Source organism: Medicago sativa, chromosome 3 (genome assembly GCF_051527215.1).
Source record: "Medicago sativa cultivar Bolivia chromosome 3, Bolivia_mono, whole genome shotgun sequence".
Lineage (NCBI taxonomy): Eukaryota > Viridiplantae > Streptophyta > Magnoliopsida > Fabales > Fabaceae > Medicago > Medicago sativa.
In genome coordinates this window covers 87,942,862-87,969,305 of record NC_140751.1, presented here as the reverse complement: position 1 = coordinate 87,969,305, position 26,444 = coordinate 87,942,862, and the positions used below count along the sequence as shown (strand labels likewise).

Here is a 26,444-nt window from a genome sequence, read left to right as displayed (position 1 = left end):
TACTTGCATGTTTGATAGAAGAGAAAAGAAAATTCTCTTGCTTCCACAAAGTTTCTGAACGGGAATAGATAGCTCGATTTTCTTTAGTTAGAAGGATTGAAAATAGCTAAATTGGCAAGCTTGACACTTGATATGCACAGATTTTATTCATCTTGACCTTCAAAATCATAAATAATCAACTGTTCAATCTGCAGTATGACGAAAAAGGCTTGGCTCCGCCACAAAAGGCAACAGTGTGTAGATACAAGTTAGTTAATGCTTGCAAATTCAGAGAATTCGGAAATAATATTCCCTTCATAATTTCTAGGTAAAACATAAAAGCAAAGAGATGTTAAAGTTTAACATGAAAAGAAGCAAGCCGAAAAGTGTTCAGTATCACATTCGACAAAAATTAAAATATATAATCGTTGAATATTGTGATATAGCGTATTTTAAAATCCTTTGGAGTAAGCGAGGCTCCATGATACTCTCGCGGTGGAAATTGAGAGCGTGTGCAATGGTTTTGACGCATCGCGACAAGAGATAATGGGGGAGAAACAAATTTAGTGAAAAATTTAGATTCTGTGACTTCCTCTTCCAATCCTCATCTCTTGCATTCAGTAGCTTTATTCCTTCACTTTTTTTTTTAGTTCTTATTGTGGCTATGTTAAAATCTTAAAAATTATTAAGATCTTAAAAATATGAATGTGTTAACGCTTGCTTCCGGCTCTGAAAAGAATCAACACAACGGGGAAAAGATTAGAGCCCTTAGATGTCACCAATATATAGTATATTCTTTCTGAAGTCTACATAGTTACGTATTCAAAAAATAATCATCGATTCAAAATATATGAATAGAACAAAGATTCTTTATTATTGAAGTTTGAGGTCAGAACTTAGAAGAGAAACTAAATGATTGTGTATATTGAGTATTGAATTTGGACCACTGTATGAGACTAGCGTATTTTTTACAGAGAAACAAAAAACATTACTACTAATAAGTAATAACAGAATTACTAACAACTACTGCAAGCTAATAAAAGTTGATGTTTAATGTTGACCATCCACAATTAGTCAACGGAACTATATCCAATATTGTTTAATAATCAAACTGTAATTATTCCCTATCAATTAGTTTAATGTAGTAAAAAACCAAGTGCAATGGTCCAAAAACAACATCTTGTGAAATGATCTTTGGAGGCAAGTTGGTCATTTGAACAAGTTTCTGTGAATTAAACACAATAAACTAGTTCAATCTACCAATGCTACAAAGTTTAACCAAATTATCGTTGCCTTTGGATGGTCATGCAAAATATGAATTGTTTTGTTGGTGTTACCGTAGTGCGTACAATACGGCGATCGCAACTGCATCTTATGTTTCCTAACATTTCTCATTAGCCTCCCATGCATAATATTGTCCACAAAAAGTGTCAAACTTTGTCTCTCTTAAATGATAAATTTTGTAAAATCAATAGAGGATTCAAGAAGGTAGAGTTGCACATTGACCTCTGTTATGCAGTGACAAGTCTATGAGCAGCACATAATATCATTTGGTTCAACAAATTCGCAAGCTTTTGGAGCTAGATTGGGAGGTCAAAGTGTGCCATTCCTACCATGAAGCAAATGCTTGCGAATATTAGGGTGCATCGGAGATGCCTCTGATCATTTGAGCATATTCTGGCTAATTTAGTTCAGTGCTTTATGTCGATGCTATTGGGGTTTCTTTACCCAAATGATTGATGTGTAGTTCCTTGTTTTTTGGGCTTAAGCATCTCGATTTCCAAAAAAAAAAAAAAAAATCAATATCAATTATTAATAAATTTAATTCCCCTGCCATGTTTTTTAATCCCTTGATTTGGTCAAAAGGTCATATATTTAGGGATTGAACGTGAAACATAAGAGGATACAATCATGTTATATTGGCACATCAAACCCATATATTGCCATATATATTCATATGCAGAGGAACATGCAGTGTAAAATTTCCCACATGATAATGCAAGTTATACATTCAACAAGCAATTCATTTGTTTAGTTATTTCTGTCAGTATATCTCCTTTTCAATTTTGATTTTCTTTTCCACAATATTTACAAGCGAAATATACAGCAATGTATCCGACAATCCTCCAACTGAGATGGGGGAATCATGTTTACATACAAGGAGAAGAGTTTATTGCTTTGTGTTGGAGACATCATATTTACATGTGGAGAAGAGTTTCCAGCTCGTGGAGGACTTGTAGTGCTTGAAATTATCTGTGCTTAATTTAACATTTTAGGAAGCGAACATACTCCTTCTGCAACATCTCTCCCCCATTTACTTGATCAAAGCTGCATTTGTAAAAGCTGATACAAAAAACAAGTTGTATGTAAGGATGAGGAGAATGACGAGAACCAAGTTCATTAAATGAAGAGAGATATACACTAATTTGTGTTGTTTCTTTTTTTCTTACAAAGGATACATTAATTTCTGTTATTCATCTGAAATATATTATTTTGAGGTTAATGAAATTGTAACATGAAATCAACTGCAAAGCATGCGTGAGGAAGGATAACAAACGAAAACAAATTATGCAGAAACAGTGATTGTATAGAAGAAGCTGCTGACGCTTTCTCTGTATTTGAAAACAAATTACACATGTGGGCATGTGAGACAAAATCTAACTCCGCTGAATAACTATTAAAACTTCATGATTTTTTTTCCATAATTATAAATGTCAAGACTAATCTAGTGTATTCCATCCAACAATATACTTTCAAACAATAAAATACATATCAACTACTGTATTAGATTCAAATGTCTCAATTAGGTAGCTTGATTGCGAGTTAAGGGACACACAAAGTTTTAAGCTGTATGTCTACAGTTGGATCTTTAGAAACTAAGATAACCATTAACTTATTAATATTTGTCTATAAACAAGAAACTATTAAATTCTATAACCATTAACTTATTAATATTTGTCTATATATAAGAAACTATTAAATTCTATTAATGTACAGGATTGATCATAAAAATATCACATGATTCAATGGCCAGATTGTAAAATTGTATTCTACAAAAAATATTCAATTATACAAGCCCAACCTGGATCACCATAAACCACTAATTTCAATAGCATGCAACACTACATATTATGTGTACCTCAACATTATTTGAAAATGTCAAAACCTAAGGATTTAATTTTTGAAAGAACAGGGGGTATTAGACACACTCAGCTGACGAGTCAGCAGGAAGACAGACATACCTTCCATCCATGCCAGAGATTAGGACAGTGTTCTGTGATCCAAATGCCACAATGAATTTAGTGTTTTCAGGCAAGTGGAACTGTGCAAATGACCATTCTGAACTAAAATATTTTGGTAAAACCCCTGCATTGTTTCCAGAGAGAAAATAGGTAAGAACAAAATAATAATATACCAAAAATATCATGCAATTTTCCATCTTAAAAGTAAGCTAACAATCATGAGTTGATTTAGAGAACATCCATAAATATATGGGTTCTACTAGAAGATGTTATTACATGCTTGAAAGGAGTTGATTATCAAAGATGTAATGCTACCTGGATAACTCATAAACCAAAAGAATGATAAAACAAACAAGCCTAATGTGCAAAATCATTGATTTCATGTAAGATGATTTGTGCGGGAGAAAAAAATTGTTGCTACCCTGCACAAATCCAAAAGTAAATCTAATAGAGCACTAAGAAGTTGAATTTTTGTGTCATATATTTAGAGTTACCCTACTTTTGATCTTTTTTCATGTACTATCTCGTTTGATACCAGCACAGTTCATAAAAACAGGAGACTTCGGAGTTCAGATAGCTGATTATGAATCAAACGATTCCATCAAGTTTCCTAAATGATGAAGACCTAAAAACTATCTAAAAACAGCACACACATAATATAGCTCCCTGAGCTGGCTAAGTATTTGAATTGGTAAACTGGAAAAGATGATTGGATTAAATCTCCAAATTATGATAATAATTTCAGGTGCTCTGCATTACAAAGGAAAAGCAATTTTACCTCTCATGAAAGATAATGATGAATTGGGGTTGGCACCGGTATTTGGAGAAATCAAGGGATCTAAAGCAGTTGAAGAATTCTGATGAAGTAGTACAGGCCCTTGGACAGCAGTTGGGCGTATTACACTATCCTCCCCAAACACCCTCACTCTCAAGTTGAATATATGAACAGTGCCTTTGTCACTTGATGCTGCCAACCACTGGACATTGGGAGACAGAGCTATACTGTTGATTTCAGCCCTATCCACCCCTCTTCTAACCTACACGATAGAAAAATCGATTATTGAACACGAAAAGAGGGAAACTGATAAAGATCAAACTGAATCCTATTGGAAAGAAGTTCCACTTCCAAAACTATCGTGGACAACCCAAGAATGTTGAGGCGTAAAAGCTTCTTGTCAGAAAAATGTAAAAACAGCAACACATGCTAAAACATTGTTATTGTAAGGAGACCTCCAAAAGATGCAAAGAAAATTGTTATATTTTATATGTATTTAAGAATGATCAAGAATCAGGACTATGCCACACAATAAAAAAATTCACAACAATGAAAATGTTTTACTTGACTTGGATAAAGTAAGTTTGCTCTTTTTCTCGCTTTCAATCAATTATACGAATACAGAAAACTTCTCAACAAAATAAAGCATTAAAAAAATGTTTTAAAGTCAATCCACCTCATATATAGATATGAAAATAAAAAACCTGGGAAATGGAAAATATGAAATGGAAAGTTCAACATATTAATGGTTTATCACGATGACTAAGTACATGATGAGTAACCTACTTCTTGTAAACGAGACCCATCCATTGTATTGAAGATTCTAATCAGAGTGCCCTTCTCACTAGCAGTTGCAAGAAGGAGCCCGTCCGTTGTCAGAGTGAAGCATGCAATTTGGGAATCATGGGCATTGATAAATTTTGTGACATTCAGTCCAAAGTGTTCAACTCGAACTTCTCCTTTGTGACGACCTGGACAAGCCATAACAAATGTATTTGAATGGTGTGAAAGACAGCACAACCCCCTAGGATTTGCCATAGTATCAATTTGATGAAGAAGCTTCAAATCCATGAAGTTATAAACATATATCTTGTGCTCAAGAACAACTACAATTCGATCACGTCTTAATTTCACTCCACGAACTTCAGATCTAAATGTGAATTCACCAATGCACCTGCTCTGATGATCATCCCAAATCAAAACTTTATTGGGTGGATAGTTGGAATTTGCTACAGCACCAACAAGCGCTAGGATGTTGCTACGGAACAGCATCTCTACAATTTTAAAACCGCCACTTTTTAAATCACGCCTGAAAGTCTCTTTGAAAGGTTCACAATTATATATACGAAAACCATGACTTGTTCCAGCAGCTAAGCAACCGTAGTCCTGATTCCATGAAACTGAGAACAAATCAGATTCATCACTGTCATTGATGTCTGCATCTGGCCGGGAAAGAGAAGATGAGGCCCCACTATTGGGGTATTCACAATTTCCGATCATTGAATTTGGAAATATTCCTTGAGATGTTGAAACAGACGAATTGATATGAGATGAGGGGGAATCTGCCAGCATTTTCTGCACTCAATAACGGTGAAGTGTCAGAAGGTGAGATTTTTATTGTGCAGACAAGAGAAATTCTTTAATATTACTTGAAAAAAAATTATTAAACACAGACATGCTTGCTTGTTGCAGCCTGGGGGATGAAAGTAGCAGGAGGGAATTGCCAGGCACTGTTAATGGAACATTTATATTGCTCCAGTCATTTCATGTGTTGAAGAATAGTTGAGTGTCTTACTACTAACTCAAACAAGTGAAAAGGGATTCAACAGGAATGGTAGTCCACAAGATGTTTAGCAATTCAAATTTCATAAGTTTGGATTGAGAATTAGATGTTATTCAAGATTCTTGAAATGATAAACTACAGATATAGAGCATTTCCATTATAAATATGTGTGTGTATGTGTCAAAAATCTAAGCTTTTTCTAGACAGCTAAATTCGTTCATGAGCTTCAACACAATTTCTTCAATTCGAAGTTTTTACAAACTCAAATTATACAGGCTATATGCCCGCTTTGTACTACTTCTGCAGCTCAGTCCTTTCCTGTCTCATTCTCTAGATAACATCATATATATGAAGTAAATAATGGATTGTTTCCTCCACGAGGCAATGAAAATTAAAATTTTAGTGCAGCACAGTTAAATTCATTGGTAGGGTCATTATTTGTATCACCCATGAATTTATGTATCCTGTAGTTGCAACTCCTCCTAATTCTATGCATTTTCTGTTTTCATGCATCAATTCCACTACTACCACCAGAACCCCTAGCTATTGAACATTACTTAACCTAACAGCCAACAATTCCAATTTTACTCCACTTTTTCAAGCAATTATGGCTTTGATGCTCCTCAAAGTATTAAGTGATGTAGGCAACATGTCTATACAATACAACACATAAATGTAAAGCAAAGATACAAAATAATAAGTTGAAAACATAATTATTTCCAACGATTTTTGTGGTCAATGCTACTTCCCAATTCGTGTTTTTAAATAAATTTTACTGGCTTACGGCACCTATAGTGTTATAGCTTAGCGGAACTTAAACAATCCGTTATTGTGCATTAGTACAGAAATTTGAACAAACTGCTATTTTTTGCGATCCATGATTGATAACATTGTTTCCAATTCCCATTTATACAAGTATCACACAGAACACTACTTACATAATGACATTGACAGGTATGCAAGAAAATGTAAAAAAATGTTATTGAGGCAAGAGGGTACCGTGGAAATCAATCAGTCAAAGCAATTCTGATCAAAAACAGCAAATACTCCCTCTTTCCAGCAATAAATTTTCACTTCAGCATATCTACGTATTACCCACGATCAGAAATTTCAACATAGAAAAAAGCAAAAAGGAAAAATGCAATCTTTAACAAAGAAAACGAGGAAATGAAGCAGGAATTGACGAGATCAATGTATAAAAAACAAAATTGCGATGGGAAAGAGTCAAAGAGGAAAGGTTGAATTGAAAATGCGCAGCAACATAAGATAAGATCATCAAAAACATATAATAATAAAAAAAAAATTGAATTATTGCGTAAACCGCGTTACCAGGGATGAAGAAGAAGAAGAAGAATTAGGGATCGGAATGCAAAACGTGAAGGTTCTGAATTCTGATCCAAATTCCAAATTCCTGTCTCTCTCTCTCTGTTTCTCAATCAATTCGTCATTTCATTATATGTTGGATTTCGTGGTCTTCTGTTTAATTTTTGTCGGAGGAATTTAAGATAATTTAAGAATTTACTAATTTTGATATAAGAAAAAAAACCATTTTGATAGATTCCTCGAATAAATAATGCATGCGGTCTATATTAAATATCTTATACATCATTTATTCAATGAACCTAAAAAATAGTTTTTTTTATAATAATAGTCAGAGGAAACACAGAAGAAAAACAAATTTAGACAAATGTATATGTAAAGGAACCTAAAAAATATTAAATGGAAAAAATAAATATAAACATGTAGTACCTCATAAAAATAATTGAAAGAAATGCATTATTAAAATTTATAGAATAATGTTTGTTTACTAGAATTTGTAGAATAGTGTTGATATTACTTGAAATATGTTGTTTACTCTTAGAATTTTTCTAGTCACACCTCGAAAAATATGGTTACACCTTAATTTGATTAAAATACCTTTGAAATAAAATAAACAATGGATTGTATTATTCAATATATTACGTAAAATCAGTTTACATACGCTACCGTAAACTTGATTTATATAAAATATATCATAAACAATTGGTTGAAATTATCAATTTCTTGATATAATGCTGCAACCTTAATTATGTAGCCTTGCATGAATCTTTCATTTGGAGTGTGTGGCGACTTACAACATACAATTGGTTAAGAATAGCTCAGCAAAATAATTTCCACAACCATAAAATTGTGATTCAGTTTGAGGCATTTTTCAAAACCAACTCTCGAACTCATGAATCTGCATATTAACTTGTTTGATCTCCTGTAATTACATTGATCAATTATTATTTATGTTTTAGATTTGGTTGACCTTCCTTAAACAAAAAATAATCGTAAACGATATTGAATATTAATTCATTAGGCACAAGTGAAGTGAGCTATTGTGAGATATGATGAATGACATCTAAATGCCGCTCATTTTTTATTGTAGAGCAAAAGTATTGGTTCATACAATCACAAAACCTAACATAAATGACAACAATGCAAAAAGAATAAAGGTTAATAGTGCAGATGAAATCCATCATAGATGAATAATTTGAAAAGTAACTTACAAAACCAATCTAAAACAAATGTCAATTTTTTTTTGTAAGAATAAATATTAAACTTAAAAACCACGATAGAATGGCCCTAAAATTCAGATATAGAATAGGCCTAAAATTCAGATGTAGAATGGCCCTAAGGTTCATGCCTTAGTCGGCTGCACCGTAGACATCATCCATGACTCCATGAGGAAGATTTACAAAGGCCATCTAATCAAATTCAATGGCATGCAAGTGTTGACTGTGACATAACTACTTGGGAATTTAACGGTAAAAGATGGTCTCTCCGTCCTATATGTAAACATCATTTGACTCTAATAAAAGGGTACTTAGATATAGGGACGGAGGGAATAGAACATCATACAAATTGTTTGTTGGTGTTTTTTTTTCTTTATTTTTAATCACACAGACAAAGGGTATACAGGGTTGGTAAATATCATGGTCCCTGTACTCATTCCTATCTATGGTAATTGATGATGAATTTTTTTGGCTTCTTAAGTAGCTACAACAATCTAGAAAACATTTCAATTTTGTCAAAACTTAAAAAACATTGCGTACAATCCAATATTATTTTATCCGTCCTCAATTATAATTATAAGATCATTTAAAAAAAATAACTCTAAATATAAGACATATTACAAAATTTATAAACGCCCCAATTCTAAGCTTACATGGCAACGCGGTTTTGCAACGTGAATTTGATACACCAAACCTATGTTTAGTACACAGTAGGTATGAATCACGGTGGGTCGTCATGATTCTAACATATCTACCGTCACCGTGATACCAAACACACACTGGGTCTGTTTGGTAAGGCCACCAAAAGAGCTTATAGCTTATAGCTTATAAGCTCATTTGACAAAAAAAGCTCTGTTTGGTAACACCTTTTCACCATGAGCTTATAGCTTATTTCACGAGCTTATAAGCTATTTTTAAGAAGCTATTCCAAGTAGCGTTTGAGCTTATAGCTTATAGCTTATCATTTTTTGTTCCTATTTTACCCTTATCATTTTAACTAAAACTCATTTTTACCCTTTATAACTTTTATTATAATTAAAACATGATATGTTTTCAATTCCAAGCTGAAACGTCGATAATAAAATAAACGCTAAGCTGAAGTGATTTTCATCCATAATTTTTTGTCTGAATTTTTTTGTTTCATTTAACAAACAGTTTTTTTTACGTTGCTTATGAATTTAACCGTTTTTTTTTGTTACTTATGTTTTGTACCCTTCCAGATAAAAAGAATAATGAATTGAATGTGTATCGAATTGTTTTTAAAGAAAAGTTTATAATTTTATTGGTAAGATTATAATTTAAAATGAATAGATGGAAACATATTTAAAACAAAATTTCATTGAAAAGGAATTAATTTAATAATAATACATAATCTCTATTATATATATTTCCCTTATTTTATTTTGATAGTACACGTGGCACCTTCATATTTCTCATTTCATTTAATGCTTTCTTATCATCTAATCAAAATTGATTATGACACATTTATTTGTATATCAACCAATAAAAAGAGGATCATGACTCATTTGTTTTTCATGAGCCAATCAAAATGGATCATAACTCATTTGTAAATTAATACATGGTTTTTTTTTTCCTATATATATATACAATTTGTTTTTCATCATTTTCATCTTTCTCCCATAAAAAATGGTATTGTGTATTTTTATTTCTCCCAAAAAAAAATGTATTGTGTATTTTTATTTCTCCCAAAAAAAAATGTATTGAGGTTGATTTTTTTTTTTTTTATTTGTATGTTAGTTTCCATTGGAGAACATATGGCTCCATATTCTGAAAATTTATTCAATTTCTCATATAAATCCATTATATATTGTACATCTCCATGTATGTTGTCCAAATACTCAAGATCGTCATATGAAACTCAAGTTCTAACGAGTTATCACATAGATCTAATCATGTAATGTAACTTGAAGAAGGTTTATGTACCAAGAGAAAAATTAAGAATGTTTATTTGATAAGTCTATTGTTGGCGTTTTTACATTTAAGCTGATTGTATCGACCAATTTTATATTCTATTGTAGTTTAGATTTTTGCTCATTCCTCTTTGCATATTCTTTTATGATGTGCATTTGATTCCCGTTTTCACTCATTCTATGAAAAATTTGACTTTTTGTGCTATTGTTCCATATATTCGTTAACCTGGATATGAAAATATGATTTATTTTGTTATGAACTATTCTTAAGATCATTATTGTGTAGCTTAGTAATAACGTGCAAATGAAATTTTTATTTTTCCAGGATTCACAAGGATTAATAGTTATATTATTGAATTTTATGAATCTCTAAATCAGCATATGAACTTTTTTTTGTTGCCAACAAACGTATGCAAAATTCTATTTATGTGGCCAAGTTATTATTTGGTAACATGATAAATATGATTAATAACATGTAATTAAAAACATTAATTGTCACTTTTGGATGACTAGAGGTTACTCAAATATGCATAAATTATGGAAATTTATACTAAGCAACTAAATAATTAGAAAGTTCAACCAAATTTGCACTAATCATGAAAGAATATATTAAGAAACTTTTATATTGCAAAGAAAGTTCAAAAAATAAGAAAGTTCAAGAAAATTGGCCCTTAATTAAACGAAATAAAAAATATTAATTATATTGCAAAGAAAAAATGACGTGCTCTCAAGATTTAAATAATCGAGGTTACTTAGAAAAAAACTATTGAATATTTTTTTTAAATAAACTAAAAATAGATATATTTTAAGTTTTTATTATTCTTTCACATCTATTTTTTTAAATGGAATATTTCATGTACTTAAAAAAATTATCGCTAAATTTTCAAAAAAAAATATCATTAAATTTCGAATACTTCAATTTGAATAATTTAATATTTTTCTTTTTTTTTTTGTGATTTTTTTCATGTTATTGAATATAATCATGATAAAATAAATTAAGAGTCATTGATGTGGCCATTTAAATTAAAACGATTCTATTAAATGTCTCATTTATTGGGTCAGATGAAAAAAAAATGTTATTTAAATGATACCATTATATGATATCAGGTTTTGAATCGCTATTTTTGCTATTAATACTAATAATAACATTCCTAATCAAGGTTGGCTCGGCTAATAATGAGTTGACTCAACCTTAAAGGCGTGGATTCAATCCCTACTATTAGCGTGAGGATCTCTTTGATAGGGAGTAACTTTGTAAGTGCTCATTAAGTCATGAGACATATCTTGATCTTGATGTGTCCTCCAGAGTGCAACTCACCTAAAATATTTATAATAAAAAAAACAATTTTTTTTTAAATTGTAAATTGTAGATTATGATAGTAGTCTTTGAAAAGCCTCAATTTAATTTATGACAAATTAAGGGTGTGTTTGTTTCAAGGCTAGAAATTACATTCCTTGAAAGGACATTCCTACCCATTTGTTTGGTAAAAATTTATATTTCCTGAAATATTTTAGAAATTAATTAATTAAAAAAATTAAAATGAAAATAAATGTTAATGGTAGTGAGAATTTATAGCAAGTTGAGTTTTATTACCATGAAAATTTTAGATTCACATCCTTTAAGCATGAGAATAACAATAGAAGAAACAATGGAAAAAAACATGTGTAAAGCATGAAGATCTTGGATTTTTTCCAAGAGCGGGGGATACTTTCTCCCACACTGGGCGCAGTTGAGCACGTAAACGAATTCCTTCTATCATTGGTTCCAGGAGACGAAAAGGAATATATCAGTTCTGATTCGGTTTGCAAATCAGACGAGAATAGTGAGGTACAAAGTGTCAAGTTGTGGATTTGATAAAGAGAGCGACAAAACTGCTATGTTCAAAAAAGCAAAATTAATAATATGGGTTGATACACTGATAATGCATCGTTATTGTTTTGAGGTGTTTGACCGAACCATGCGCGATATAATGTCTTATGATGGTGTCGATAATATAGACAAACCATTTGGGAGTGTTTCTGTTGTTTTAGGTGGTGATTTAAGAATTTTTTTGCCAGTCATAAGAAAAGGATGCATACAAGATATACTTGCTTCATCCATCAACTCATCAAAGTTTTGGAGTCACTGTAGGTTCTCACATTTACAACAAATATGTATTTATGGGCTTCAACCGTTCGTGCCGAGCAAGATGAGATAAGAAAGTTTGTCGATTGGATGCTTTCAATTGGAGATGGAATAGGATCCGCTAACGAGAGTGGATAAATTAATGTACCCATTTTTTATGAGTTGCTGATAAAAGATTCTTCTGATTCATCGTGTTCTCTGGTTGATTTTGTATATCCGATTTTTTTGCAAAACATGAACATCTCGGATTTTTTCCAAGAGCGGGGGATACTTGCTCCCACACTGGACGTAGTTGAGAATGTAAACAAATTCCTTCTATCATTGGTTCCATGAGACGAAAAGAAATATACCAGTTCTGATTCGGTTTGCAAATCAGACGAGCATAGTGAGGTACAAAGCGAATGGTTTACCACCAAATTCTTAAACAATATCATGTTTTCCGGTATTCCAACCACAAGTTTAGATTTAAAGTTGGATGTCCAGTTATGTTGATGATGAACATTGACCAAGTAATTGAATTGTGCAATGAGACTAGGTTGATTGTCGACAATCTTGGGAAGAACTTTATTGGTGCAACTGTTATTACCGAAAAAAATGCTGGTGAAATATAATTATTCCTAGAATGAACTTAGTTCCGAGTGATCCTGAACTGACTTTATTGGCTTTGTATTTTGCAATGACAATAAATAAAATTCAGGGTCATTCGTTGTCTCATGTTGGAATCTATCTTTCTAAACCGGTTTTTACTCATGGACAAATGTATGTCGCTGTGTCGAGAATCACTTCCAGAAAGGGATTGAAAATGCTTATACTGGATGAATAAAATCGTGTGTGTACTGAGACCACTATTGTTGTGTAACTTGAAGTTTTTCAGAATGTTTAACCGGTCGTTCCTGATGACGCAGATGGGTATGAGTATTTTTTTTCTCTTTTAAACTTCGTTGCAATATATATTTTTTTATTTGGATATGTATTGGTTGTTGCTACTTGGAACCATTCTAATAGTTGCGTAAAGAAAGATTAATGGATTGGTCATGTAGATAAACTACAATTCTGCAACTAACAATTGAGATCACACTTCTTATTTCATTTTATAAAATCCAATGACATTTATTGTTGTGCAAAGAACAGGCTGAGTAATCAATTTGTTATAGGGACTAATATGTTATATGGAGTAATATTTTTGATCCCTTTTTAACAATATTTTTGGTCTCATGTACCTTCAGGTAATGGTTTTGTGCCTCAAGTGACGTGATATCATTCATATGTACACAAGCTGACGTTAATGGAATTTCTATGGTATTGAAATATCATTGACCAATTGCAATAGGTGCAATACCTTCTCTTAGGCTCTGAAATTAACATTGCCTGATACATTAAGTTGTTTATTTACTGAGACTTCGGTTTTTCTATTATCTGATAGAGCAACTCCAATATTCTCATACTCTGTTTAATTTTATTTATAATGTCAGTATCCATCTGATCTTTCTCATTTTTTCCTAATGTAAGTCGTACTCTTTCAGTGACCATATCATCAACTATATGTTCTGCTTCATTTTTTATCAATATGTTATATATCCGTTTTTTTTCTTCTTTGGAGCGCCTATGTCTATGTGCATGCAGAGGACAATTTTGTAGTCCCTTTTTTAAGCCTTTTCTGTTGTGTTTTTGTTGATGGGTTATTTTATAATATGCTAAGTTAAAAAATGTGATAGATAGTTGGTGTCTTAGTCGTTGTTTGTTATACTTATTTGCTACATTGATTGAATATTTATTTTATAAGATGAATCAAGTGTATGCACGATATTAACTTTGTATATATAAGGGTATCCGCTATATAAATCATGGAATTTGAAAGAAACCATATATAAGGGCATCTGGTAGAGACAATTCATCGGGTAGGGACAATTAATTGTATATGCAGTGGTAGGTCTCGAGACTCCAACACCCCCAATTATATGCAAAACATAAAAAAAACTCATGTCTCCATGATTAATTTTAGTCATCCGTGTAAAATATTTCATCATTAAATACTAATGTTTCGACGTTACATCCGTTAAATCATTCCTGTTTAACGATACGAAAATCCAAATAACTATATAAACGTTGATATTTGTATATAATATGGAATCGAAAATACGATAACGATGCGTTCTATTTACATATTGTGTATAAAATAAAAAAAATAGTCGTAATTCTAGCCTGTGCTTGGCACGGGTTTCCAAGCTAGTATATATTAAATTACTAAATTCTACATATCTTAACTATTTTGTCAAAAAAATATTTTGAATATTAATTGATATAAATTTTACTATGAATTAAGAATGTCCTTTTACGTCATTTTACATTAATCAGCTAGTTGAACCGCTAATTTTACCAAACATTTCAACTAGCTTATCAGTCATCAGTCATCAGCTAGCTTATCAGCTAAAAGCTATCAGCTAGCTTATCAGCTATCCGCTATTTTTACCAAACAGAGCCTAAATGAAACACCTCTAAATTTCGTTTGTATTGATGTTTTTTTTACATAAATACTCTCTCTCTCTCTCTCTCTCTCTCTCTCTCTCTATATATATATATATATATATATATGGTTTTGCTAGAAGTCACCCATGAAGGTGTCTTTTAGCAACTCACACCTCAAGGTGTGATTTCCACTTTTTAGTTATAACTTTGCTAAAAGACACCTTCATAAAAATTAGTTTGTGTCTTTTAGCAAATGCTCATAGAATAACTTGCTAAAAGACACCTTTATAGAAGGTGTCTTCTAGCAGCAAAACTCATATATATAAGATCCCCTAAAGCGAACAAAGTGTAAAGTGAGAAAATCAATAATTGTTATTGTAACAAACTCATGATTTGTTATTTTGTTATGATGTACTTATAATATTTACCTTTAATTTAGCAACTAAGTTTATATTGTTCACTTTACACTCTAAAGTGAGTTGCTCACTTTAGAAGATTCGTATCCTTAATAATCATTGGGATACATATGTAAAACGAACACATATTTCAAATAAACTTCTAACTCCAATTACTTATTTTTAATATCCATGGCTTTGTTAGAGGTCTCTCTAATAAAGAATAGAGGAAGTGGAGTATCAACTTCTCTAAACACTTGACTTCAAACTAAACATGCTCATTAAGGGTCTATTTGAAGGTCACGATAAGAGACATGATAAAATAAGTGTATCATATCCTCTCGCGTACTAATGTTTGATAACGCAAAAAGATATGATAAATTAATCTTGAATTATCTCTTATCATACCTCACTAGTTAAAAAATTTAACTTGATATGAGTTGGATTAGAAACTAGCAAGATAAGATAAGAAAATAATTTACAAATTTACCCCTATATAATATAATTAAAGATAAATAAATAAATTCGATAAAATATAATTATAAGAAAATTAGATATCAAATTAGAAATATTAATTAGTAAAAATGTAATTATGTAATTTATATAATCTAAAATTTTAAAATCTATTAAAGTTAGAATAGTTAAAAATAAAATAATTATTAAAATTAGATAAATGTAATATTAATTTAAATATTTTAACAAATTACATATAATTTTCTTGAAGGGTGTTTTGTAATTTACAAACAATATATATCAAAAACAAAATTAGCTTAATTGACATAGATAATATAATTATTAATTACTCATGAGTTTTTCTAAAAAATTGAAATTGTTTATTTAATTGTGTCAACAATTTTTTTATAAATTTTAAAATCGTTTAATTGCTCATTTAACTTTTTATTAATTCATGTCATTATAATTGTTTCACATGGATAAATTTGTCATTTAAATATAAAATATGTATCTTAACTTATGAAGTGTGTACAAAAAATATGATATACAAGACCAAGAATTTTGGTTTGGTCACACACAAAGAGAGAAGAGAGAAGAGAGAGAGAGAGAGAGAGAAGGAGAAAATCTTGTGTGTGTGACCAAACCAAAATTCTTGGTCCTGATCCACACAGTAAAATACTATTATTAGGTCTATTATTCTGTCCGCATCAAACGCATGATACGATGTTTGTTGTCATATATATATATATTCTATTCTTATTTTGATTTATATCACACCACGTCTCTATCATACCATGTGCATCAAACAACATTTATCTTGTTATAGATATACCTCTATAATTGAATATAAAAAATAAAAAAAAAATTATATACGAGGTTTAAATTTTAGTTTATATACATCAATTTTTCAATTACTTTTTTTTTTTCTTTGGGAGGGATCTATATAGGGATGGCAATGTGTATCCAATGGGTAGGGTACTATAATACCCTTCCCCATACCCACATTTGCAAAAAAAAAATGCTCATACCCGAGTCCGTACCTTCGTGGGTAACAACTTTAGTGCCCTTTCCCATACCCTATGGGCACATAAGTGCCCATACCCGTACCCATTACCCGCACTTTAATTATAAAAAGACAATAAAAAACATCACAATGGAAATAAAACTATGTTCCAATTTTTTTTAAAGCAACTCATAAAATAGTAGAAATCATAGTATTTAGCCAAATAAAAAAAACATCCAAAATATTCCTCGAAAATTAAAATAAAAACATTAAAAATAGATATAAAAAAGTGCATGCTAAAATAAACATCAAATTGATTTAAATCATAAATTTGTAGCTCGTGAGCTTATGAAGGTAAGGATGAAACGATTACCGTATTAGTTTTTAGGTTTAGTTTTATGCTTAAATAGCTAAATAAATTAAATAATTGCACACCAAAAATAAAAAAAATATATTATATTATATAAATATGTATATGAGGGTTGCGGGGCTGGGTAGCATAGTGCCCTTACCCGCACCCATACCCATCTAAATTTGCGGGTAATTACCCGGACCCAAGCCCATACCCATAAAAGCGGGGTATTACCCTACCCATTGTAGGTATTTTTTGCGGATGCCCATCGGACCTGGATCTAATTGCCATCCCTAGATCTATAATTTATAATTTCCTTTTTGATTGTAGCAATATCCATCATAAATCCATCTTATTAGCTTCTCTTCTTTCCAAAAAAGAAAGATTCTCTTAGCACACTCCAACTAATTCTTCCACAATACCGCCAAACCAACCAGAAAAGAGATACGGGTCAAAATCATTTCATTCACCAGCCAAACAAGAAATGAGATATGGGTCAAACCATTTTTAGAGTCATGTATTAATTAATTTTTATTTTGGTAAAACATAGATTAATTAATATCATTGGACATGATCAATATTATTACGAAAAGAAAACTTACAATTAAGGTAATTGAATAATCAATGATTGCTTAATCTTCTCCTCCCTAATATTATTCCATCAAATATGGAAATGATTGTTTGAACATCCAATATAAAATCATGTGTCGTACTAAATATCACTTCTATCAATATTTATATAGTAAAGATCCGATTTACTCTCTCACAATTTTCCCACAATCTAGTTTAATCATTTAAGAAAAAATAATATCGAAATCAATCTCTCATATCAAGAGATTAAATTGTGTCGCGAGAAAATTGAGAAGGACCAAACCCGAATATATATTTGTACGCTTAAAAAAAAACAGTTTATCCGTTTGGACAAGTGAAGGTACTGAATGAGAGTTAGTGGAGCATCGAGCTTAAGCAGATAAGAGAGGGTGAAAAACAATTTGAGAGAATGAAGAGAATCTCTCTGAATTGTGGACAATTGGGTCTCACCCCTCCTATTAGCTCTACACATTCATGTAATAAGCGTCCTTCACGTTTCACGATATTTGCATCTTCATGGCTTCCAAATTATGCTTCTCATAACAACACCTTCATTGCTTCTGCTTCTTCTTCCCTCGGTGGTTCAGGTCCTCACTCTTCTTCTATCTATACTTCACCATTGTTTGTTTATTTTTCTTAATGTTTTGTTAGAGATATTCCCTCGGTGGTTCAGGTCCTCACTCTTCTTCTATCTATACTTCACCATTGTTTGTTTATTTTTCTTAATGTTTTGTTAGAGATAGATAGCTTATATATGTAAGCATTTATATGATAAGCGCATATGCTATAAGCACGAAATTAAATAGTTATTTAGTTACTTATATTATGTGAGTTGTTGTTCAGAGCAGTTGTTGGATGTGGGATCAAAGAAGAAAAGGAAAGAGATAGCTGGAATAGATCAGGATGAATTAGTAGATCCAAAGCTATTAGCTGATCCAGATAGTTGTTTTTGTGAGTTCAAAGGAGTGCATATACACCACAAGATATATGAATATGATGCCGAATCTCATTCCCAAGCACAAACCAACAAGCTGTGTTTGCCTATGATTCTGTTGCATGGATTCGGAGCCTCGGTTTTCTCTTGGAAAAATGTTATGAAGCCTTTAGCCGAGGCTACATGTTCAAAAGTTCTAGCTTTTGATAGGCCAGCGTTTGGATTGACATCTAGGGTAAACTTAACTTCTGGAAATGGAGACACAAATCCTCTAAATGCATACTCCATGGCATTTTCAGTGCTTGCTACCTTGCATTTCTTTGATTTATTAAAAGCCGAGAAGGCAATTTTAGTGGGGTATGTGAATATTCTATCTCCTGTTTTAGTGCCCTTATTTTTCAGACGGATGTTGTTAGGTGACTTTTGTGAATCTAGGTTTAGCTTACTTGCATCTTTTGTTATAAAGTTGACATCTAAATAGGTGATCATAAGTTGCACCAAAGCATCTAGATATGTGTAAATCTGATTATCCTCTGAATTTTACATTTACAGGCCAATGCATTGATACAACTGTAATATTTTAAAATCTAAGGATGTGTTTGTAGTGACTTATTTGATCTTCTTTACTGGCATAACAACTGTATAAACTTGTAAGACTGTTTGAGAGAACTTATGTGAATAACTCATGACATGTCCATGACCATAAGTTGTTTTCATCCTCTCCAGGATAGCTTATGAAAACAACTTATAGCTTATATGAAAAAATGTTTGACTTTGTTTTGATATATAACTTATACATAAGCACCTATATGATAAAGACCTTTTTCAACTTAACCTTCTTCTCCATTGAAATCAGACGTTAAAACTGTATAATTGGTGATATAACCAATTGAAAGTGTTATATTCTCATATGCCTCTACATTGTAGTCCCTTATAAGTTTCCAAAATGATATGTCAGGCACTCAGCTGGTTCACTTGTAGCAGTTAACACATATTTCGAAGCTCCTGAACGGGTTGCTGCTCTAATCCTAATTGCCCCGGCAATTTTTGCTCCACTTACTACACCCAATTTTCTAAAAGAATCGGGAGAAGGCAACCAAAGGAAAGAAGACAACAGTTCTGTCACACGAAATCCAATTGTTGGACTTTACAGGTTGCTGTCCAAGATTATCATGTACATTGCAAAGGCAATAGCAGAGATGATGAAGCCGATGATAAATATACTCAACTCTCTCTATAAGAAACTGTTATCATCTATCCTGCGTTCTTCCCCTGGGATAATGCTGGTAATACACTTGTTCATGTAATACTATATAATCTTTGTTCCAGTTACATATCATTATTGGAAAATATAATAATCGAAAAGAAACATGGAATTATTAGCTCAGATACAATTACATTGAACTCACAAAAACCTTTTCATTCAATCAATGTTCCTTAAAATTCCTTGTCTTCATGTCCATACATAGTCAGCTATGTGAGGAAAAATATGGTTAGATTGCTTCTTGCTGATACACTTTTATGCATTTTAGTTTCTTTCTTTAAATGACTGCAATTCTTAAGCTGACACCATATATAATTTGTCATGGCCACTGGACTAATGGCCCTTTCTTTCATATGAATCTCAGGTAAGAATGGCAATTGATAAGTTTGGTGCTGCTGCAGTTCGAAATTCATGGTATGATCCAAAACAGGTCTCTGAGCATGTCCTTAGTGGTTATACAAAGGTAATGTAATCTGACAAAAAATTCCTATTTTCATATTCTGTAACTATATTCTTTCTTTTATTTTCATCATAATTCTCAAATAGTCTGTGCTTACTGGGTGTTAGCATTGAATGCAGCCATTGAGGGTTAAGGATTGGGATAGGGCACTGGTGGAATTCACTGCTGCAATGCTTCTGGACGAGGAATCTAATACAAAGCCAGAACTTTCTAAAAGACTGAATGAAATATCTTGTCCTGGTGATTTCACTGACCCTTAATGAAATATTTTTTCTGTTGTGTAAAGATCTAACTGGTTTCATAGCCTCAAGTTGAACCTTGGTCATAATTGGTGATATTGTTTGACTGTGCAGTTCTGATTGTAACCGGTGATAGTGATCGACTAGTTCCTTCATGGAATGCTGAGAGACTTTCAAGAGTCATACCAGGAGCATCGTTTGAAGTAATTAAGCAATGTGGCCATTTGCCACATGAAGAAAAAATGGAGGAGTTTATTTCAATTGTTGAAAACTTTCTAAGGAGACTAGCTGGTGATTCAAACAAACAAGACCTACAACCCGTAACATGAATTTTGTACAAGTCAGGCTTCCCATTTTACTTCACAGAAAATCCATCCATATAATACAGGAAGACACTAGTGCAATTGAACAGATGGATTAAGATCAATTAAAGATGTACTGATACATAGTCATTAAATTCATCAAGCATGACGAGACCAGAAAATGGAAAGATTGGAAGTGGAAAAGTGCCTATAAACAACAAAATAAATTATATATTACATTACATTATAGTGATAGCCTTCTATAGTCCTTGAAGATATCTTCTCTATGTTAACCTGCCCGGATGATCTGTAAGACCATTTATAGCATAGGCTGTGGGTCTATATCATAGAGGTATCAGATTTTAGTAGACAGCACACTCTAAATTATGTATTCAATTTCTGGAAATGGATAGCTGCAGGGATTGAGGTTGATTATCCAGTCATTCAATTTATTGAGTTGAAGTTTTTACCATATATACAGTATACAAAAATATATATTTAAGGGCTTGATCTCATGCAGTTTTAAAATGACTGCAAATGATTCTGGTACATGATTTTGATATTAAGCTACCTTTTCTTTTGTGCCAAAACTATTAGCACGGAACTATTGAATATAACAACGTTGAAAGAAAATATTGCAAATTTAATTTAGAAGTGATAAATAACTTAATGTTTCAGACCAATGACTGAATCTTTCAGCAGTTATCGGTTTATATGTTAACAGTAGCATCTCCTAGGACTGCATGACATCAAATCCTGATAGGAAGTCATCACCAAAAATTGCAGTACCAGCTGCTCAAGCCTCGGTACTTATTTCCAGTACAACATCTGGAGGCACTGTTTGACCGGGTTCTTCCATGGATGGTGGTATGTTTGTGAAGCTTGGAGGTAAGCCATAACTTCTTGGCAGAAAAGTGGGAATATAACCAACATTAGGCGGTGGGGATGGTGGAGGAGTTACAGTTCTGTGTGGTTGATAGCTTGGTCCAGCTGCTGCGTGGTAGCTGGGTTCACCCAAATATTGATCAGAATAGATTGTAGTGGTAAACGGCACCGAATATGAGTCTAGCACGTTTGTGTTTTTATGATCTTCTGCCTGATGAATTGAATCCGGAGGCTGTTTTTGCGGGTAAGCTTGTTTTAATCCTTCTTCTGCAGTCCGGTGGGTATTGTCACCATAATCTAATAGCCCTTTTCCTTCCTTGCTACCTGCTGTGAACCAACTTACAGCTTCAGATCATGATAAGAATATTTGAAAGAGCTAGAGTTTAAGTTAAATCAAACTTGTCAACTTCCTCCCAAATTATGCAACCATTTATTCGTATATTGAAGCATGAATCCTCAAGTTGGTTCCAGAAATTATAGAGCATTAAGAGGTTGATCTGTAAAATCAATAGAGGCAAATATGTCTCTAAAATAGTAAATTGTTGATTATTTCATCCCAGACATTACCTTATGTTGGCAAAAATTTCAAATTAGTCTCTGAAGTTGAATACTTAAAATAACTGGTTCTTATAAAAATTACTTGTGGATGCCAAACTTAAAAATTGTCCTCATGTCAATTTCTTGATTTTAGGAAGTGAAATAACAACACTCTACAATGTCAAGTACAAAAATGGACATTCGCTAAAAGAAGGAAACAGATGAGACACTAAATGAGAAGAGTAGCAACAGTGAAGCAGAAAGGCAAATTTGGATTTGGCCGGTTATGAAATAAGTGAATACCTGTGTGAGAATTCGGTTCTTTCTCATCATCAGAAATGCAAATCAAAATATCAATAAAACCTTTTGGTTTGCTGGATTTTCTTTTGCGTAATTGGTAGCTCCGAACCCCCTCTTGCTTTGGCATTGACATCTCAGAATTCTTCATTTGTTTGTTCAGAAACTTTTTCAGACCAACCGTAGTTGAGCCATGAAGCTTTTCCTTGAAGAATATGGGGTCTATACTGTAAACTTCCACATTCAATGTCAAGTCTTGGATGTTTGGCATTGAGTCATCAACAGGAACGGCAAAATTAGTTCTCCAAACAGGATTTGCATTCCCAGAATCATCAATTTTGGTACAATATTTGCTGTTATCATCAATCCACCCAACAGCATACCAGTGACGCTTCCAAAGTGAAGTTGAATGCTGCATTCCATGAGCAGATATCAAACAGAACTCGACCCATATAATCCCCATATTGGATGCAGAAAGAAATAGAAAAGGTGAAAGGATCTTGTATCCTTTAAGCTTCTTTAGACAAGGGTTACACAGAAAAAGAGATGTTGCTGTATTTTAAAGGCTTCTTTTCTTTGATATCAGAATTCAGAAGAACCTTATACCTAAGCGTAGCTTCAGGGTCACCTTTCTGCCACATTGTCAATCTTTTCTTTCCCTGTTGAGTTTATCCTAGGAAGATAGGAATCTGATAAAGTTTTAAGCACACATTTATTTGTTTTAATTATTTTGTTGGGGTTGCTTTTGGAGTTCATATGTTGATGTTTTATATAAAAGAACAATTTAACATCATTTTCTACAAAATATACTACTTTAATGACAAAAACTTCAAAATACTCATGGGATGACACTGAAATCTTTCTCACATTTAGGATATACCGATTTAGGATATACTCTGTACAAAAATGTGTTCTTCAAGTAAAAGCAAGAATATTTCTCACATTTACAGTAAAAGCATGACAAAAAGAATCTTTTGACTACACATTTTCCCTGCTCAGTTGAATATACACAAGCCAAGAATGACAAAAAATGGTAACATTTACTCCCTCCGGTCCTATTTATAAGAGAAATTTGGGTCAACAAAAGTGGATGTATTTGGTCCAATTTTTTAACCAGATACAATAACTTTTGTTGACCAAAATTTCTCTTATAAATAGGACCAGAGGGAGTAACCTCTTCCGGTTGCTTAAACAACAATTTTATTTTTGCTAACTTTATACAGTGAAAATGACTCAATATTATCATCCTTGAGGATTCTTGAATCTGTCAATCAGAGGCGGAACCAACAATAGCTTTCGGCCTGCAGGTGTGACGGTTTGCTCACTTTCCTGGATTGTTGATGAAACAGTTCTCGTGTACATCATGGTAGTAGAGTCCAAAATGTCACCACCAAATCCACAAGCCTTAAAAAACAACCTGAGAAAAAGTCGAGAACATCAATTACTGTTCACAAAGGGATAAAACTAGACCATGTAGAGGAATAATGAACAACCTCTCATCCTCTGAGCAAAGGGCTGCTATGTCATAGATGTCTCTATTTGTAAGCATTCTGCAAAATAGACCATATTCAGATATTTGGAACTTTTTGTATTGATCTTTAACCAGAGATGGGAAGAACCCTTATACACAACCCTTTATATTTGTTTTTTTTTTTAAATTGGTGAACAACCCCTTATATTCAACTCCTACAAGGTTTAATTTGACTTAGATTTCAAATTAAAAGCATCAATATTATTCCCAATATGACAGCTTTTATTGCATATTCAAAAATTCAAACACATAACAACGCTGCAACCTAGAGAACTACTCCCTCCGTCCCGGAATATCTGACCCATTTTCTAAAAAAAAGTGTCCCAAAATAATTGAGCCATTTCAATTTTCAATACAACTTTCATCATTCCCAATACAATATAACTCTAATTAATACTACTTTCATCATTCCCAATACAATATATTCCACTTTCCCCTTTATTTATACATTTTTCTTAATCTGTGTGAAAACCAAACTGGCTCAGATAAAACGGGACGGAGGGAGTATGTAGCACCAACGCTTCTAATTGATGGCGTTTAAGATGTCTGACACCGACACATTGTGATTAAATTCAACTATTCTGTTTTCTCAGATTATTACTAGTGTCGATGTGTAAGTGTGTATTGGTGTCCGTGTTAGTGCCTCATAGTAGAGACTGACGTGAGTGAGGGCAAACTAAGCAAACATCAAACCAAAACTCTATGCCAACAAAAACTTCATGAATGATATTAGATTCTCATCAGCAAAAGGTTCAATCTGCTATGCTGCATGCTGAAAGTGAGTATCTAGTTCAGGAACCATGCATTGAATCATCACAGAAGATAGGCAAAAGGTATTTACATACCTCACAACTTTTCTAACAATCATTTTTCCAATTCCCATTCTCCTCAAGGATGGAATAACCTGCAAGACACTGAAGCATGTTGAATAATGCCCGTCAACTATGGGAAAACGCAAAATTCAGTATCCTCAAATCAATGCCAAATATTGAAAAAGGGAAAAACAAAACATGTTTTTCATTAACAACAGGTGCTATAAGATATAAGCCCTGTTTGGATAAACAACTTATTTGCAGCTTATAGCACAAACGCCTATTGTATAAGCTATAAGCTGTTTTCTATTTTGGATAACTTCTGAAAATAAGCTGAAAACAGCTTATGAACAATGTCATAAAGTTGTTTTTATAAGTTTACCAAAACAGTCTCACAATACTTATGGCAGTAGATAAACTCAAATAAGTCAATCCAAACAGGCATAAATAGTTAGTTACAATAATTAGTTACACTCGTTAATTAGTAAAGTTAGAATTGTCAGTTATTGTAATTATGGTACAAATTCAGTTAAAATCCCAAAACTAAGAAAACCCAGAAACAAAATAACCAAAATAATGATGGCCAAGAACCAAGATATGAAATTGAACTCATGAGCTATTAAGAAAACATAAAAAGTTTCTTTCTTTGTCTTTGTTTTGAAAAAATGTAGGCAAGGCAAGTGTTACCATAACATCGTATATAGAAGCAGTGAGACCAAAATCAGAAACAGCACGACCAAACCCAATCAACAAATCACGTTCAGGAGAAACCGGCGTGAAAAAATCAACAATGGAAGATGAAGATTCAGTTAAACCATCAACATCAATGTGGTGAGGTTTACAGAAGACAGAGACAAGAACGTCACTATGAGAAAGAGCAATGCGAAGCTTGTTGATATCAACTGGTTCAGGAGTGTCAGAGATATTAAGGTTGGGGAATCTGTGAAAAGAGTGGTTGCAAATGGAGCAGAGGTTTTGGAGATGTTGAGGATTAAGGTGGTGTGGGTTAGTGGAAATGAAAAGTGGGAGAAGGGGTGTTGATAGCGTTTTTTGTTTGTGTGTGGTTTTGGTGATTCTTCTTGTTCTTGTTCTTACCCATTTTAATTCCATTGATTTCGAAGCGAAAACTTCAGTGGCTGCTGCAACTCCTGTTGCCGCCATTTTTGTCTGCAACCAACGACTTTCGATGGATGGATAAAACTAGGGACAATATATTTTCATAAAAAATAAAAACAACATTTTGACATTTTTTTTTTATTTTAATCTATTTTCAAAAATTGTAGCAAAAGAAAGTGGTAAGAAAAATTGTGAATATATATATATATATATATATATATATATATATATATTCTTTTGTGTCTATTAATTAAGTTAGTGTTTATATTAATTGAAGTTAAAAATGAAAAATATATGAAGTAAATCGGGCCTTAATTTCTCATCGACTTCCCTTTAATGTTCTTTAAAGAGTGATGTTATATACAACGAAAGCATCGCCAATGAATTCCAGCCTTTAGATTTTTCATTTTACTAAATACATGGAAAGATGAAAAT

The 26,444-nt window shown here is 32.4% G+C and overlaps 4 protein-coding genes across 6 annotated transcripts; 1 reads left to right on the top strand and 3 right to left on the bottom strand.

Moving 5' to 3' along the window:
- Positions 1 to 1,875: 1,875 nt before the first annotated feature.
- Positions 1,876 to 7,206, bottom strand: LOC146941519 (autophagy-related protein 18d-like). Its single transcript, XM_085755321.1, has 6 exons — positions 7,109 to 7,206; positions 6,779 to 6,863; positions 4,783 to 5,571; positions 4,000 to 4,258; positions 3,222 to 3,345; positions 1,876 to 2,322 (listed from the first exon to the last, which is right to left on the bottom strand). The coding sequence occupies exons 3-6, from the start codon at positions 5,566 to 5,568 to the stop codon at positions 2,244 to 2,246; spliced, it is 1,248 nt and encodes a 415-aa protein (XP_085611447.1). The 5' UTR covers positions 5,569 to 5,571; positions 6,779 to 6,863; positions 7,109 to 7,206; the 3' UTR covers positions 1,876 to 2,243.
- Positions 7,207 to 17,947: 10,741 nt separating this feature from the next.
- Positions 17,948 to 21,305, top strand: LOC146941518 (alpha/beta-Hydrolases superfamily protein). Of its 2 annotated transcripts, none has more exons than XM_085755317.1 (6): positions 17,948 to 18,219; positions 18,481 to 18,923; positions 19,525 to 19,852; positions 20,195 to 20,293; positions 20,410 to 20,530; positions 20,644 to 21,305. In XM_085755317.1, the coding sequence occupies exons 1-6, from the start codon at positions 18,163 to 18,165 to the stop codon at positions 20,856 to 20,858; spliced, it is 1,263 nt and encodes a 420-aa protein (XP_085611443.1). In that variant the 5' UTR covers positions 17,948 to 18,162; the 3' UTR covers positions 20,859 to 21,305. The 2 variants fall into 2 exon arrangements, with proteins under 2 accessions (XP_085611443.1, XP_085611442.1); XM_085755316.1 differs by having other exon boundaries at positions 18,476 to 18,923.
- On the bottom strand, positions 21,254 to 23,291 carry LOC146941517 (uncharacterized). Of its 2 annotated transcripts, none has more exons than XM_085755318.1 (2): positions 22,557 to 23,291; positions 21,254 to 22,043 (listed from the first exon to the last, which is right to left on the bottom strand). In XM_085755318.1, the coding sequence occupies exons 1-2, from the start codon at positions 23,011 to 23,013 to the stop codon at positions 21,628 to 21,630; spliced, it is 873 nt and encodes a 290-aa protein (XP_085611444.1). In that variant the 5' UTR covers positions 23,014 to 23,291; the 3' UTR covers positions 21,254 to 21,627. The 2 variants fall into 2 exon arrangements, with proteins under 2 accessions (XP_085611444.1, XP_085611445.1); XM_085755319.1 differs by having other exon boundaries at positions 21,254 to 22,040; positions 22,557 to 23,161.
- A 105-nt stretch (positions 23,292 to 23,396) lies between these two features.
- LOC146941516 (Acyl-CoA N-acyltransferases (NAT) superfamily protein) lies at positions 23,397 to 26,114 on the bottom strand. Its single transcript, XM_085755320.1, has 4 exons — positions 25,581 to 26,114; positions 24,927 to 24,985; positions 24,044 to 24,100; positions 23,397 to 23,967 (listed from the first exon to the last, which is right to left on the bottom strand). Exons 1-4 carry the CDS (start codon positions 26,052 to 26,054, stop codon positions 23,793 to 23,795), a joined length of 765 nt encoding a protein of 254 aa, XP_085611446.1. The 5' UTR covers positions 26,055 to 26,114; the 3' UTR covers positions 23,397 to 23,792.
- Between the last annotated feature and the right edge of the window lie 330 nt (positions 26,115 to 26,444).

Coding starts and splice junctions, on each gene's coding strand:
- LOC146941517 (XM_085755318.1), bottom strand. CDS start 23,013: ATGGGGATTATATGGGTCGAGTTCTGTTTGATATCTGCTCATGGAATG. Junction 22,044..22,556: donor AGAACCGAATTCTCACACAG/GTATTCACTTAT, acceptor GTTGGTTCACAG/CAGGTAGCAAGGAAGGAAAA.
- LOC146941519 (XM_085755321.1), bottom strand. CDS start 5,568: ATGCTGGCAGATTCCCCCTCATCTCATATCAATTCGTCTGTTTCAACA. Junction 3,346..3,999: donor ATCATTATCTTTCATGAGAG/GTAAAATTGCTT, acceptor GAAACAATGCAG/GGGTTTTACCAAAATATTTT. Junction 2,323..3,221: donor ATCTCTGGCATGGATGGAAG/GTATGTCTGTCT, acceptor TTTTTGTATCAG/CTTTTACAAATGCAGCTTTG.
- LOC146941516 (XM_085755320.1), bottom strand. CDS start 26,054: ATGGCGGCAACAGGAGTTGCAGCAGCCACTGAAGTTTTCGCTTCGAAA. Junction 24,986..25,580: donor CTTCTATATACGATGTTATG/GTAACACTTGCC, acceptor AGTGTCTTGCAG/GTTATTCCATCCTTGAGGAG. Junction 23,968..24,043: donor CTTTGCTCAGAGGATGAGAG/GTTGTTCATTAT, acceptor ACTTTTTCTCAG/GTTGTTTTTTAAGGCTTGTG.
- LOC146941518 (XM_085755316.1), top strand. CDS start 18,042: ATGAAGAGAATCTCTCTGAATTGTGGACAATTGGGTCTCACCCCTCCT. Junction 18,220..18,475: donor TTCTTCCCTCGGTGGTTCAG/GTCCTCACTCTT, acceptor GTTGTTGTTCAG/AGCAGTTGTTGGATGTGGGA. Junction 20,294..20,409: donor TCCTTAGTGGTTATACAAAG/GTAATGTAATCT, acceptor CATTGAATGCAG/CCATTGAGGGTTAAGGATTG.